Here is a 15,802-nt window from a genome sequence, read left to right on the forward strand (position 1 = left end):
AATCAAGATGGAGAAGAGATTGAAACGCAAAAGAAAAGTTAAAGAATTATAAGATTAAGATGAAGAAGAGAGATTCTGGGAGCTTTTTGGAAAAATTATATGATAGTTATCTTAGGTGAGAGAATATTTTCTTATTTATTGAATACTTAATTAGGAGATATATTTTAGGAATGTAAAAAATTGCATTTATGTAATTAAAAAGTTAAAATTTTGAATAAGTTGTATTCATGTAATTTTTTGAAAGTAGTTATACTGTTTTTAATTACCATTTTAAAAAGTTATATTTGTGTGACTTTTCCATCATTATATTATAAGTTCATAATCCTACCTAATTCTCATTTTGTTCGGAACATATTCCTTTGATTTCAATTAGCAAGAGAGATCTTGAACTAAGAAATAGACCTAGAAGCTAAAAAGAAAAAGTTATCGCTAGTAATTGCAATATCCGAGTTCATTGATATTTGTGATACAGTAAATACTGTCATACATACAATAATACTCGATCCATGGAATTGTTTGATCTTAAATTGGATATTCTACAATTTCACAAACTCTAGCCAGACCTAAAATTTGAACTTTATGAGTTCAAACCCGAAATTCTACCATATCCCGTCTATCACACATATAATGATACTCAAACTATGTCATACACAGATCCAAATTTTCCTTGTAAGTGCAACTGATGTAAAGGGGGTGAATGTAAAGTACAAACAATAGAAGCATAATGAGAAACTAACATTCCGGGACCCTGAAAGATTTGTACTGCAACATAACAAAGTCATCTCACCACAAATTTGAACTTTATGAGTTCAAACCCGAAATTCTACCATATCCTGTCTATCACACATATAATAATACTCAAACTATGTCACACACAGATCCAAACTTTCCTTGTAAGTGCAACTGATGTAAAGGGGGTGAATGTAAAGTACAACAATAGAAGCATAATGAGAAACTAACATTCCGGGACCCTGAAAGATTTGTACTGCAACATAACAAAGTCATCTCACCACAAATTTTCCAACACATACTTGAGTCTCTTTGAAATGACACTTTTCCAACCCATAATATACACAAAAAAACGAAGAATAAAAAATCTCTCCCATCAAGTGTCTACATTGCAGCTACATTTCCAGTTAATGTACAGTTCCCTAAGTAAACGGGCAGGAGATTAAGAATCAAAAACTCACATGTGATGTATACAAGAGCTCTAGAGACTAGTAAGTTCTGCTTGTCACGGAAAAATGCATTTGGTAACGGATGTGTGACAGATTCACCAGTGCCATAGGAGAGTTTGGCCATTTTAAGGAGTTGGTTGTCTAAATCATGAGAACCGGTAGCTTCTGGAGCCAAGGGAGTATCCGCACTTCCTGCAGTAGAAGGAGTTTCCGCGTCCCTTTTATCATTTTCTGATGAATCATCAGCATCTTCTCTTCCGTTGTTTGGCTCAGCGGAACTCCCACCGCTGCCATCCTTTGGAACGCTAGGGATCAAGTCAGGTCGAGGTTCAACACCAACACGTCTCAAGTGTAGCTGCTCAATTGAAATTACAACCAAGTGCTTAGTTGAAACATATTCTTCTTTTTTCATAAATTACTCATACTTGAAAACTCTTCACAGATTGATAGACCTATATGCAAAAATGCAAAAAGAAAAGTTGATGACAATGATGTTCACATACAAGTGATGAGAAGAAGCTTGTACCTGAAGATGAAGATTCACTTCATCAGGCCGTGAAAGAAATGGAAAATCACCACCACTTTTCAAGTATGCCCGTCTCGCGCCAGGGTACCTTTCACAGACTTGATCTTTGAGCGATTGAGGGGTTGCACAATAGTCATTTGTCTTCACACAGCAGAAAATTACAATGCAACAGGAATCAGCCATTCAGATAGTTTCTACTTTAGTGGCTTTAGTAAGAAAGAAACTGGCGACATTACAAATGGACAATAATATCAACCAATCAATTAACTAAAACTCAATTCCAAATCACTTGGGCTTGGCCGCTTGGGTATTCAAATCCTCTATATCCATTCAGCTTTGTTCAGGTCCATTCCCCTTGGAGTTACGAGTTTCTTTCTCTCATGAAATAACTAGCTTAATCCCAACACTATGTATATCTGAACTTACTTTTACATCCAAAAGAATTTTGACGACGATAATCAACTAGTTGATCCGAAGCAATGGTAAATCCTTTTTTTTTTTTTGGGAAAGTATTGTAAATGCTGAAATTATGTGGTAAGAAGGTCTTCAAGCAAATATGCCTGTCCCACTAGGTGCGGAAGAAGTACGTGGTCCTCTCCTATCCATAGTGAGAAATGTCAACTCGTGAGAAAAGAGTACAAACAATAGTGAATGGAGACTTCCTCGATTTCATGATTAGTAAAGAGGTGAAAGACCAAAATCTCTGGACCAAGAGCTACAGACTTCTCAAGGTCAAAGTTTATACTCACGCAGTCTGTTTCCAAGCAAGAAATGATCAACTTGGTTACCATGGCTTTTGGAAAAAAGCACGTCTCAAGGAAAAATTTAAAAATACAAGCGGCGTCGCAAGAGCAACAGAATGCAGTGGTACCCAGTTAACTTGAATGATTAATGTCCTAAAATTCCAGCAAGGAAAGATGTAAATAAACACATGGCGTACTACAGCATGATGTAGTTAAAATATCAGTGTCGCCTCGTAGTCAATACTCTTATAAAACCGAAAAATGAAAAAGTTGGGGCATGTTGACTAACACATACTGAAATTCGAGGAACTTTGCAGATTAGACACATACATCGATTAAGGTGATGGAAGAATCTGGAAGAAGAAGGGGTCCAACTGATGCAGCATCAGCTGTCAATGTCAATCTGGAGGCCAAGTCTTCTCTCGAGAGTGTCTCAACCTGCATCCAAATCGATTTCACGAGTTATGCCAATAAGTGAGTCAACTTTTTCTGCAAGCAAATAGTTGTGGTATCAAGAAAGAACAAAATTCATGGTGAATAAGCGATGGTCTAGTTTATTAGTTGAACTGCAAGAAAATGGAACAATTAGTGTTAACAAAATTAGAGGACCATCAAAAAGGAAAAAACTAAGACCAGTTATTTGAACAGGGTACAGCAATGAAACATAAACAAAGATATATGAACAGCATATCAACATGTTGTCATAAAGTATCCAGGGCGCAGTAGCTTGATCCAAAAAAAAAAATCTCATGGTGCACAGTAGTAGTATATTAATACACTAGTTATGTGAGGCCCGGGCTCCAAACTCAAGATATAAAAGTAGATATTTTAACTAAAGAAATATAATTTGTGTTAGTACAAGTGTACAACAACAACAACAACCACCACCATATACCCATTGTAGTCCCGCAAGTGGGTAGTTATATGAAAGCAAAATTTTCATTCCACTCCTTTAATACTTTAACTTCCATTTTGATGAAATTATTTACTTCAAATCAAATGTGGAGCCAGAATTTGACATTTATAACTTATGTATCCTAATTTTCTGAAGTTATTTAGTTCCAAATAAATAATCTATACATAGTTAATGAACTTTGAAGACAAATACATACTTTAACTTTTGCAGCGGATGGAGCTGCTTCTCTCTTAATTAGGAATTAGGGGTTCGAACATGGATATGGAAAAAATCTTTGGAGGAAGGCTCCTCCCGAATAAGCGCGATACAGTGCGAATTATTTGGATTAATTGGGCTCAAATGCGGATATCAAGCACCAACCAGAAAATCAAAGAACATGAAAAATGAGGTAGGAGGTTCGATAGCTTTTGAAAAGTAGACCTTAAAAACAAAAAACAAAAAAATTGACTTACATAAATAAGATTAGGACCTAAAAGTAATTAATTAAAAAGTTTTAAAAATTTTGAAAATTATTGTGAGGATTACAAAAGTCTCCAGGTTCGATAGCTTTTGAAAAGTAGACCTTAAAAATAAAAAGCAAAAAAATTGACTTAAATAAATAAGATTAGGACCTAAAAGTAGTTAATTAAAAAGTTTTTAAAAAATTTAAAAATTATTGTGAGGACTACAAAAATCCCCACATTTGCTCTTATATATAATAGTAACAAAAAGTTAATTTGAGGGATCATGTATTACCAAAATAAGTTTGGAAGTGTCTAGATTTATTGAAAATATACTTTAATATATATGCAATAAATATCAAATACAAGGGTAAAATTGAAATTGCAAACCATTTGGTTAGGAAACTCTCCAACAAGAAAGTTGAGAACTAACTAAGGCCTACAAAATTCATTACATTGCCACTTATTATATATAGTAATAACACATTCTATATTCATTCTCAAAAGGAAAAAAATAAGACATACTCCCTCTGCCCCATTTTACTTGTCATATATTTTTTTGCACGCTCCTTGAAAATATTTTAGAAGGGTAAACATACCATACAAGGTGGCATGTTTTGTTTGGTTGGTAGTAAAGAAGGCTTGTTTGACACAAGACAGACTGCAAAGAAGGGGAATACACCTTTGCTCTATCTGCCACTTATGTGGAATGTATGCAGAAACAAATAGTCACCTTTTTTTGCATTGTAGGGCGACTACCCAAGTGTGGGACATATTTTTTGCTAAAATCGGTTTGAGCTGGGAAATGCCAATTCATACACTATATACGCTATCTAGTTGGGACAGAAGAGGAGGAACTAAAGCTCAAAGAAAGAGTTGGAGTATGCTTCCAGGCTGCATATGGTGGACTATCTGGAGGGAACGGAATTCAAGATGCTTTGAAAACAAAAGCAAACCTATCCAGAAGATAAAGCTTAATTGCATTCGAGTTTTGCAATTTTGGTGTAAAGAAAAGTACATAGACAACACAGAGACACTCATACAATTCTTAAGAGTCTCTTTAGTTGTTAGTTAAGTATTTTTGCAGCCTTTATTTAGCATCTCTGTCATTATAGCCTTCACTGGCCCCTTTTGATTTTATTACAGCTTGTTATCATCTCAACCCAAAAAAAAAAAAAAAAAAGAAGAAGAAAGAAAAACTAAAAGGGTTATTTGACTAAATTATCCTTATTTATTCTGTCATCTCAATTTAATATTACTCTCGTTTTCACCACATTAGTCTCTCTCCACATTTATTGAGTAAGGGTAAAGGTGGAAACAATAATTAATTATATCTTGGTTTTCTAAAATGACAACTATTTTGGACCATCTATTATTAGTAAGGATGACAAGTAAAATGGACCGGAGGGAATAAGACGTTCTAGATTTTAGGCAGGATTAAAGCTCAAAATCCAAATTCCGGAGAAACAAGGAAAGAACTCAAGAATGGTACATGAACCAGCTCAACTCAAACCGTAGCAAGAATGACACCATTCTGGCAGTACGGAAAGGATAATCTGCATCCAATTTCATCCATTGACATTCTGGAATACAAAAAGAGGGACTGAAAAGATTTGGGGAAAAGTAAAAGTTAAACATGTTAGAGTTGTCTTAAAATGTTTAAAATCCCTCTAGAGCTTCTTCCGGTAATGTTTGACAGAGGAGAAACAGGTGAATACTATACAACTGCAATGAATGGCACATGCATGCAAAAAAATTACACTATTTTCTGAAAATGGAATAGCATATAGGACATGGGAGAAGTTGATGGCTTTGGGGGCGTGGGAGAGTAGGGGAGATGCGAGCAGTATGTGAGATAGGACGGCCAGTTGCATTAGAGAAGCAGCTAGAGAGGTTCTGGGGGTCTCAAGAGGTCGTCGTGGTAGGCATCAAGGGGATTGGTTGTGGAATGGAGAAGTCCAAGGGAAGGTGGCATACGCGAAGTTGGTAGGCAACAAAGATGATGAAGTGAAGCGGACGAATAGAGAAAAGTATAAGATGGCGAGAAAGGAAGCGAAGTTGGCAATTTCGGCAGCAAAAACGACAGCTTTTGAATGCCTTTACGCAGAACTAGAGGACAGAGGCGGGGATAAGAAGTTGTTCAGGCTTGCCAAGGCGGAGAGAAAGAAAGGCACGCGATCTGGATCAAGTGAAGTGCATCAAGGACGAGAATGGCAAAGTGTTGGTAGAGGAAGCTCTCATTAGACGGATATGGCAATCATACTTCCATAAACTCTTGAACGAAGAAGGTGACAGAGACATTGTGTTGGGAGATTTGGAGTACTCTGAGGCATCGCGATTTTGGATATTGTAGGAGTATAAGGGTTGATGAGGTTAAGGGTGTTGTTCGTAGGATGCGCAGGGGAAGAGCGACCGGACCTAACGAGATTCCTGGGAAATTTTGGAAGAGTGCAGGCAGGGCAGGCTTGGAGTGGCTGACTGGGTTGTTTAATGTTATTTTCAACACCGCGATGCCCGAAGAATGGAGGTGGAGTACAATGATTCCTTTGTACAAGAACAGAGGTGACATTCAAAGCTGCAACAACTATAGAGGTATCAAGCTATTAAGCCACACTATGTAAGTGTGGGAAAGGGTGGTAGAGATGAAGGTTAGGAAAGGCGTGTCTTTTTCAGAGAACCAGTTCGGATTCATGCAGGGGCACTCCACTACTGAAGCCATTCATATTTTTAGGAGATTGGTAAAACCAAACAGTATAGGGAGCGGAAGAGGGACTTGCACATGGTATTCATCAACCTAGAAAAAGCTTACGACAAAGTGCCAAGAGAGGTTCTATGGAGATGCTTGGAGGCTAAAGACGTACTTGTGACATACATTAGAGCGATCAAGGACATGTATGATGGAGCCAAGACCAAGGTAAGGACTGTAGAAGGAGACTCGGAGCACTTCCCAGTTCTGATAGGTTTGCATCAGGGATCAACTCTTAGCCCCTTTTTATTTTCCTTGGTGATTGATGGATTGACATGACAAATTCAAGGTGAGGTGTCATGGTGTATGTTGTTCGCAGATGACATAGTCTGGATAGACGAGACTCGTAGCGGAGTTAACGCTAAGCTGGAGGGTTAGAGACAGACGTTAGAGTCTAAAGGATTCAAGTTGAGTAGGACTAAAACAGAGTACTTGGAGTGCAGGTTCAATGGCGCACCTCATGAGGATGACGTGGAAGTGAGACTTGGTACCCAGCTTATCCAAAAGAAGGGAATTTTCACGTATCTTGGATCTATTATACAAGGAAATGGGGATATCGACGATGATCACACATCGTATTAGTGCAAGGTTGATTAAATGGAGGCTCGCTTCCGGAGTGCTGTGTAACAAGAAAGTGCCAACAAAACTTAAGGGCAAGTTCTACAAAGTGGTGGTTAGACCGACTTTGTTGTACGAGGCAGAGTGTTTGCCAGTCAAGAACTCTCATGTGCAGAAGATGAAAATCGCAGAAATGAAAATGTTGCGGTGGATATGTGGGCACACTAAGAGAGATAGGATTAGGAATGAAAACATTCGGGACAAGGTGGGAGTGGCATCAGTGGAGGACAAGATGCGGGAAGCGAAGCTGAGATGGTTTGGGCATGGAAAGAGGAGAGACTCAGATGCCCCAGTGCGGAAGTGTGAGAGGTTGGCTATGGACGGTTTTAGGAGATGTAGAGGTAGGTCAAAGAAGTATTGGAGAGAGGTGATTAGACAGGACATGGTGCAGTTTCATCTTCCCAAAGACATGACCTTAGATAGGAGGTTGTGGATGACTCAGATTAGGATAGAAGGCTAGTAGGTAGTCTCGCTTTTTCTTTCGCGCTAGTAGTCGTAGTTTTGCTTTATCGTTTATTGCCCTCTGATTCCTGCTTATATTTGTTGGGTCTTGTCTTTCCAGGCTGTTTTATCACGACTTCTTCACTCTTGTTATTTCTCATTTTCGCATTGCTTTGATATGCTTGTCCTTACCTGACTCTTTTGCCTTGTTTTCCTTTGTTTTCCTCTGAGCAGAGGGTCTTTCGCAACCAACCTCCCTACCTTCCAAGGTGGGGGTAAGGTCTGCATATACTTTACCCTCCCCAGACCCCACATTGTGGGATCCCACTGGGTATGTTGTTGTGGAATAGCATATATGCATAAAACATCTATGGGGCCAACTATGAAGCAGCAAAAGAAGCATGGTGGAGCTAAGTTCAATAGACTGCCAATGGCTACTCTCTGAAAACAGGAATTTTTCAAGCAATTTGTGGTAAGAGTGACATGAAATGGATGTAATATAACTAAAATCTGAGCTTAAACATTACCTGAGAAACAACAAAATCTACAGAGTCTGCAATAAAGGGTTCCTGAGGACTATCACGAATTCCACTTAGCACATGCCGTTTCAGTATAAAAGAAGGAGCCCAACCAACACTGCAGTAGGAAACCAATAATAGAAGAAAAACACCTTTTAGAATATGAAGAACTATGCAGTTGAAATCATAAAATCAACGAATGCAATAGTTATGATGGTGGTACATATACACAAAGATACGAGAACTATAACAGCTGATCCCTCACATAAAAATACGAGAACTATAGTTATGATGATGGTACAGAAGTTATAAAGTACCGATGCTGATCACCCACATTTGAACCATAACAGCAATTTAGCAGCTCCTATGATATGCAAAAACAATAAAAAGAAAACTTACATAGGAGCCCATGGCATTGTAGCTGAGAAACTAGTGGTCTCCACAAATGTATTTGAAAGTACCAAGGACCTAACACGCCGGGGACGATGCTGAGCAAAAAGCTGTGCTAAGAAGCCTCCAAGGGCTGTTCCATAGAGATGAATCTGTCGTAGAAAAAGTTTAATACATCACTTATTCCCTTTATCATGAACAAACCTTATAATTCCAAACATTCAAAATGCTTCAACACTATAACCAAACAAATATCGAACATGTGAGGTCAAAAAAAAAAAAATGTAGATGTATCTTTATATGCCTTTGTTTGCATATTCTATCTAAATATATACACAAATCAACAGAGTCAATAAGGTGCATTCTACTAGTTGCTTATCTCCTAAAGACAGTCAGATTGCACGTGTTACATGCTCAGGAGTAAGCTGTAACCATAAAGTAAGAGGAACATACATGATGAACATCAATAGCATCTAAAAACTTCTCAAATGCTTGAATCCACTCGTGGTTGTTCCATGTGCATGGAATATCAACAGATATTACACGGTAGCCCTGAGAAAGTAAAACCAGAAAACATTAGCTTCCTTCAATTGAATTTAGGGGTCGTCTTGTAGAAAAACTAGCAGGGAGCTAGTGGAAAGACATATCCACATAGATTGCAATATGCAAAAAGAACCTATTATATCCTACATATGCAAGTAGTCTTTAGTTTAAATCCTGAAAAATATGTTGCAAAAGATTCTAATCATTTAGAGAATGGGAAATTCTATTTCGCTTAATGAGGTTGTTAGTCATCACTTGACATGGTATTAGCCCATGTAGTAGAGAAGGCAAACCAATGGGATGAGCATTATCTAATTTCCAAGATTCAGTGCATGAATGTGCTTTCTCAAAACTTATTTTGACAAGGATCATTAAAAGAAGTGCAATTTCTGTTGTCGTTTGTCTATATCAGTATTTAGTATTTACCACTCCTTGATGCGTTACAGAGCGTTTATTGGAACATATTCCCTATTCTTATCAAACATAATTTATTAATGAGAACTATGTTGCTAGACGTTTTTTTGGGAATAAGATTTTTATATACCAAAGTAAGCAATATGTACACAGTCTCAGTTATAGCTGGTGTGGACAGTCCCCAACACCAGCAAAGCAACTAAACCTCTAATTAAAAGAACTATGAGTGAGCATCACTAGCATCTTAAACAAGCTTTAGAAACACAAAAAGCCTATAGGCTAGCTTAGTTGAACAGGCAAAGTTGGAAGTTGAGCATTTCAATCTTTGTGCTAATCTGCCCCTTAGTTGTCCCCAATAGAACACCTCCTGAATAATTTGTCTTATAAGAGCTTGAGGTTCTCTTCTCCTTTGTTGAAATATCCTGTAATTCCTTTCAATCCAAATATGGTATACACTTGCTGCCATTACCATCCTATACACCTCAGATGCACTGTTTTTGCCCTTAGCATGTACTGTTGCCCATTGCGTGTCATCTGACCATACCATAGGAATTCTGCTGATGCCTTGCCAAGGTAAAAGAGCTCCCCACATGGTTGCTGAGTAGGGGCAATGGAAGAACAAATGATTTATGGTTTCCGGTCCACCTGAACAAAGTGAGCAGTCCTCTGTTGTTGTTATCCCCCAACTAGCAAGTCTATCCCTTGTGTATAGTCTATCATGAGCAGCCAGCCTTAATATAAAAATCAATTTTGGAGCTCCATAATTATCGCAGACCAGCCTTCTCCATGGCACTTTGAGGAAGTCACACCTCATCAGTAGGTATATCTTTTTGACCGAAAAGGTAGCCATTTGCGTAAGATCATTCTCCAGAAGTCCAATCTCAGCTACATGTTGCTTAACTTGAGCATCTTTTGCACAATCCATGAAGCTTGCTTAGGAGTAGTATTCTAATATGTTGCTAGACTTTTAATATTGAAGAAAGAGGTTTTAGGAATCACCAAACTGCTTGTTACATTCCCTTTCATCTATCGACTAAAATCTGATAGCTAAGATAATTGGAAAAATTGCCATGTCAATACTAACCAGTCATTACATGTTCAGTTGATTTTGCACTTGCATTCTGTAAATTTCGTGGCACTTTTTTTAGCTGCAATTGGTTTCGGATAAGGAAATGGACCTTCGGCCTAACTCAACCCCAAAAGGTAGCTCTCCAAGACCATATAAAGAGAGACTAGGAAATCCACATCCCACCGATGTGGGACTCAACAGTTTCTAGATAAGATAGTCCATTATGACAGGTTCAAGAACTTTTTTTTTGATAAGGTATGACAGGTTCAGAAACTCCTTAAAGTAATATCAAAGTGATCAATAATTCCAGATATGATATATTATGAAAGGTTAAGAAACTCCATAATCTAAAGTGATCAATGTTTACTCTCATTCATTTTATAGGTTTGAAACTCCAGTAATTTTAGGGAGAATAGTTGGCACATTTGCGTGATTCGTACTTAAATTTGCCACCTCAGTTTGACAAATTCATTCTTGAGTTTAAAGATTTTACCATCAAAGAGAAAAAAATAAGATACCATTTGCAAACTTTCTTTCATTCTTCACCTGGCTTTCCTCAGTTTCTGACCTTTTGCTTAAAACTATCCTGTGTAGAGAGGAAATGCAATACACTTATTGCATTCAATAGCATTTTATGGTTTTGGGACACATAAACTCAATTATTCCAAGTCACTCAATTTGGCAGTTAATGAGTGAGCATTTAACAACCACCCTGTAGTAAAGCTTTGATGCCTGATCAAATAAAATCTTGCTTCATGGGTACAGTAGTGACATCTCAAGAACAATTACACATACATTATAAGAAAGAGGATGACAAACACCAAGCGATATGATCTACATAAAGAACAATTACATAAACTTAATTGTTCATGGGTTTAACTTCTGTGGTTAAGAAACGAAGTCCCAGCAAGCCAATGGTTTCCGCGTCATCAAAGCTATAGTATATACTCCCTCCGTCCCAAAAAGATTGGCACATTTCTATATTTAGAAACAATTTAACTTAATAAGATGATTTACAGCCACACAAATATGTAAGGCTTGTTTTAGACCACACATTTCAGAAGTCTTCTTTTATTTCTTAAACTCCGTGCCAAGTCAAACTAAGACAATCTTTTTGGGACGGAGGGAGTAGGAAGGATGTTCACAAGAAATGAAAGTTGATTTCACTTGTTTGCTTCCTGGTGAAGAGGAGGAAACATTAAATCATCCCTTTGATAGCTCTTAGCTATCTCATCTTGGTACACGATGATTTAAATGAGAGATCATCCTTTACAACCAATGGCCAAATCACAAATATACGTATAAGTAAGAGCGATGGAGGATTTAGGTATTAACCATGCCTTAGCCTTTTTAATTAAAGATCTATAGTAGAATCCATATCAATATTATAACAGAAGAAAATATAAGTAATTATCTGAAAAAATCTGAAGGAAATTAATCAAGTTGGCAAATTTCAAATTGCTTAAAAATCAAACAAGACCAAGTGGTAATATTTCTTCTTATTAAAATAGAATTTTTCATTTGCTATAGAAAACTTTTTATGTAAAAGCTCAGAGATCAATTAAATAATTGATGTGTTCCCAGTCCCTCTGTTGTTAGATTCATTGTTATCAAAAGCGAAAACCACAAAAAAGCTCTAAGGTTTGTTGGGGCTTTAAGCGCAAATAAAGTGTAGGCTTTAATGAGAAGGCGCAAATGGAGAAAAACTACAAACACACATATGTTTAGTCGAAGGCTAATAATTATTAGCATGAATAACAAATATATGGACAAAGATATTGAAAAAAAATAAAAAAATTACGATAAAGTGAAATATCAATTGTTTAGTGTTGCCTCTTCAGAAGACGCTCATTGGCAAGGCAAGGTATGTTTTAGAGCCTTGATGACGACGTTGAAGCTCACATTAAGCGAGGTGAAGCGCTCAACACGTTTTGAGCCTCGCTTCAGGGGTTAAGCGCGCTTTTGACAACACTGATTAGATTTACATCCCAATTTGAAAACCTATATTTAAGTAAGATCTCAAATCAAAAAAAAAATTTGGCGGGGGGGTGGAGTGGGAGAAGGAGACTCTCATGCTCAAGTCATATGCTTCTAGTCAGGGGCGGATCCACCCTTTAGATTGATAATATTTTTATATATCTGTGTTGCAATTTGCTTAAACTACATTAAATATTCGATCCTGCCACCCCCAGTCCCAAATTAGACAAAAGTACCATGGCTAGTAGACCTTTTAGAAAGCTTTTCTCGTGTGTCAGACATAAGTTCGAATCTATTTGAACATTTTCCAACTCCCGTTTTTCTTTGTACTTTTTAGTTCCTTTGTAGTTTGTACCGGCCGTTACCCTTTTCGAATCTCCAAATTTTCTATTTATTTTTTATTATTTATGTTGCCTTGCCTCTATTCTATTATTTATCTGTGATCTCTAGCGAGAACACACAAAATAGAAACTTCAAAATTCCTTAAATTAAGTATTTCTTTTAATCTCAAATTTGTGAGTATTTAAATCGAAAAACTTGGGTCTCAATGGGAATTTTGGATTGAGATCAAAATTCAATTTTTTTAATAATTTCTTTTGTTTATTACTCCCTCCGTCCATGTTTACTTGTCTATATTTGACTTGGGACACTCTTAATAAGCAATAAATAAAATGAGAAATGAATTGGAGTACTTAATAATAAGGGTAAAATAGGTATAAAATGGTAAATTATATCTTGATTTTTCAAACTATACCACTTACATTTAAAAGTAGACATCTATTTTTAGTATAATGGACAAATAAAATGGACGGAGGGAGCGTATTGTAAAAAATTATGCTATTATATAATTGTTAAATTCAATTTAAATCACTTTAATACTTAAATTGTGATGGAAATTTCGTAAGCATTGATTAGGAAAAACATGAAATTTATGATTTATTTTTTAGAACTTGTAGATTATCAAATTCTACATTTACTATGGGGTATAATTTACCTATTGAAGAGTTTCTATTATTTTTCTTATTTTGCTTGGTGTAATTCCCTTATTGAAGATGTTATTTTACTTGTGCAAGTTTATTTTTTACTATACATAAAAGATGTAAGTCCCTTGGTGAAAATGTTGATTTTACTTATGTTGTTACTGGGTGTGATTCCTTGTTTAAAATGCTAATTATATTCGTTTCTTGATATTTGATATGTAATGTTCATATTTGCAAATAAAAAAGGCCTATTAAGTTGACCCGAATTAACTCAAACGAGATGGACCCGACCCAAATACATGTTCATAACAAGATGTACATTGAATAAAATTGCGCCACCTTCAAATCCTAGATCCGCCTCTGCTTCTAGTGATAATCCTAATCACTAGATATCAATAGTATCTGCTTTCAATCTGTTTAATGATGGATTTTGAATAAGTTTTAGGTGCACTTTTTGGCATTAAATTAAATGCATTACCAAAGTGCATAGTTTATTCTACCACAGTTCTAATCATTTAGAACCCCTTATTTATACCTTTAACCAATCTTGGAAGTTACCATAGTAACACAGGAAAAACGTAATGTATGCAAGTTTAAGTGATTCCTAGTATTCATACACAATTTTGAGTAGCTAAAGTGATTACAGTCACAAATATGACCCGTTCTTCACTGTCGTTATCACTCTCAAAGCAGATACACAAGCATTAGTAATAACTAGACAAAACATGCAAAAGAACCAGGAGTTTGCCTCACTACCTTCATAGATAAAGACATGATCTGTTTGTAATAGACATCAGCCGTTCCAGCTATGCCAGGAAGGCAAATCAGTGGTGGAACTACTTTCGGGCCAAAATCATAATATCGCCACTGCTTTGACCCAATCTGCACAACAGATTAGAGTATTAAGAATATTAGTACATTTAACAAGGAGGCAAAGGGTCCATTTATGCATCTCAATTACCTAACCAAAGAATATCAGCTTTATAAGAATTGCAAGAACTGAAAAATTCAAGATCAAGATCAAAGTCAAGACACATCATCAACTTAAAAAAAAAAAAAAAGTAGCCATCTTCTTCGTCTAAAAGAGAAGGTGGCCTTTCCAACTAGCAAAATTATCAATATATAAGCAACAAGAGTAGAATGCAGATAAAGATCAAAGTTTAGAAGAAGAAAAAATGACCTTAGTATAAGCATAGATTTCCCCATTCTACTGTAATTAGTACATGGGCATTGATGGAAAACACATCCACTCTTCAATAATATTCACACACAAAACTAATCAGACCAACTACAAGATAGCACGATTTGCAAGAATTCCAGGATTGTACAAATTCTATTGGGAGGAACTAAAAGGGAAACTAAATTGATTCGCATAACATATTTGAAAAGGCAATTAAAGCTAGCACTACAATTACCACAATAATGATTCAGAGCAAAGTTGTTTTCGAGTTAAAAATGATAACTTTAAGCAAGTTTAAGGAACTCAAACAATTTTTTAGGTCATTTTTCAGTCAGTACTCACAAAAAACACACTTCATATTTTCCTATAAAGAAGAGATATTGACCACCTAACAGTCATAACAGATTCAAAGAAAAAGGAAAACCACACATAAAAGATCACAAACAAACTCAGAGGTCCCAAAAAATGTAACACAATAACTAAATCCAATTGGGTAAACCACTACATGATCAGATATTCAGATTCATTAAAAATCCAAGAAACAAACAAAACACAATCAAATTGAAGAAAAAATGCAGACCCAAGTTGAGAAACAAAACAGTTGAGCAAAATCAAAGATACCCAAATCATAAAAAAAAAAAAAAAAAAACTTACAGGGATCTTGTGAAGAGGAACTTGAGACTTGAAGTAGATGTAATCACCAGGCGCCGAAAAGACGCCTCCTCTCATAGCTTATATTATTCAAGTTTATTGGATATAATACCACCCATCAATCAAGCTATTTAAAATCACAGTTCTTGAAATTGTTTTATTGAATAAGAAAACTCATCTTCCCCAAATTTGGGTTTTTGGGTGTATTGAATTTCTTCACAAAATGAGACAGAGGCGTAATGAGCTGTGTTATGTTTAACAAAATAATAATGAAAGATAAACACGTGGATGGGTCCCGCTTTCTCCTTGTTCCGTAATATTGGAGTCCTTTTTTATATGAAGTTATAAAATTCTCATGATGAGTCTTTTATATTAATATAAGATGAATTAATTTTAACAAATTATAAATAACGAATAAATGTTAAATATTTAAAAAGTATTGAAAATAATTTTATAAATAAATGCTTATGTA

At 36.1% G+C, this 15,802-nt stretch overlaps 1 protein-coding gene across 1 annotated transcript; it reads right to left on the minus strand.

Annotated features, from left to right (window-relative positions):
* Nucleotides 1–939: 939 nt before the first annotated feature.
* On the minus strand, nucleotides 940–15,574 carry LOC132635047 (uncharacterized). Its single transcript, XM_060351260.1, has 8 exons — nucleotides 15,334–15,574; nucleotides 14,256–14,381; nucleotides 8,970–9,068; nucleotides 8,526–8,668; nucleotides 8,136–8,244; nucleotides 2,778–2,885; nucleotides 1,705–1,845; nucleotides 940–1,533 (listed from the first exon to the last, which is right to left on the minus strand). The coding sequence occupies exons 1-8, from the start codon at nucleotides 15,406–15,408 to the stop codon at nucleotides 1,114–1,116; spliced, it is 1,221 nt and encodes a 406-aa protein (XP_060207243.1). The 5' UTR covers nucleotides 15,409–15,574; the 3' UTR covers nucleotides 940–1,113.
* Between the last annotated feature and the right edge of the window lie 228 nt (nucleotides 15,575–15,802).

The sequence above is a fragment of the Lycium barbarum genome, chromosome 4 (genome assembly GCF_019175385.1).
Source record: "Lycium barbarum isolate Lr01 chromosome 4, ASM1917538v2, whole genome shotgun sequence".
Taxonomy (NCBI): Eukaryota; Viridiplantae; Streptophyta; class Magnoliopsida; order Solanales; family Solanaceae; genus Lycium; species Lycium barbarum.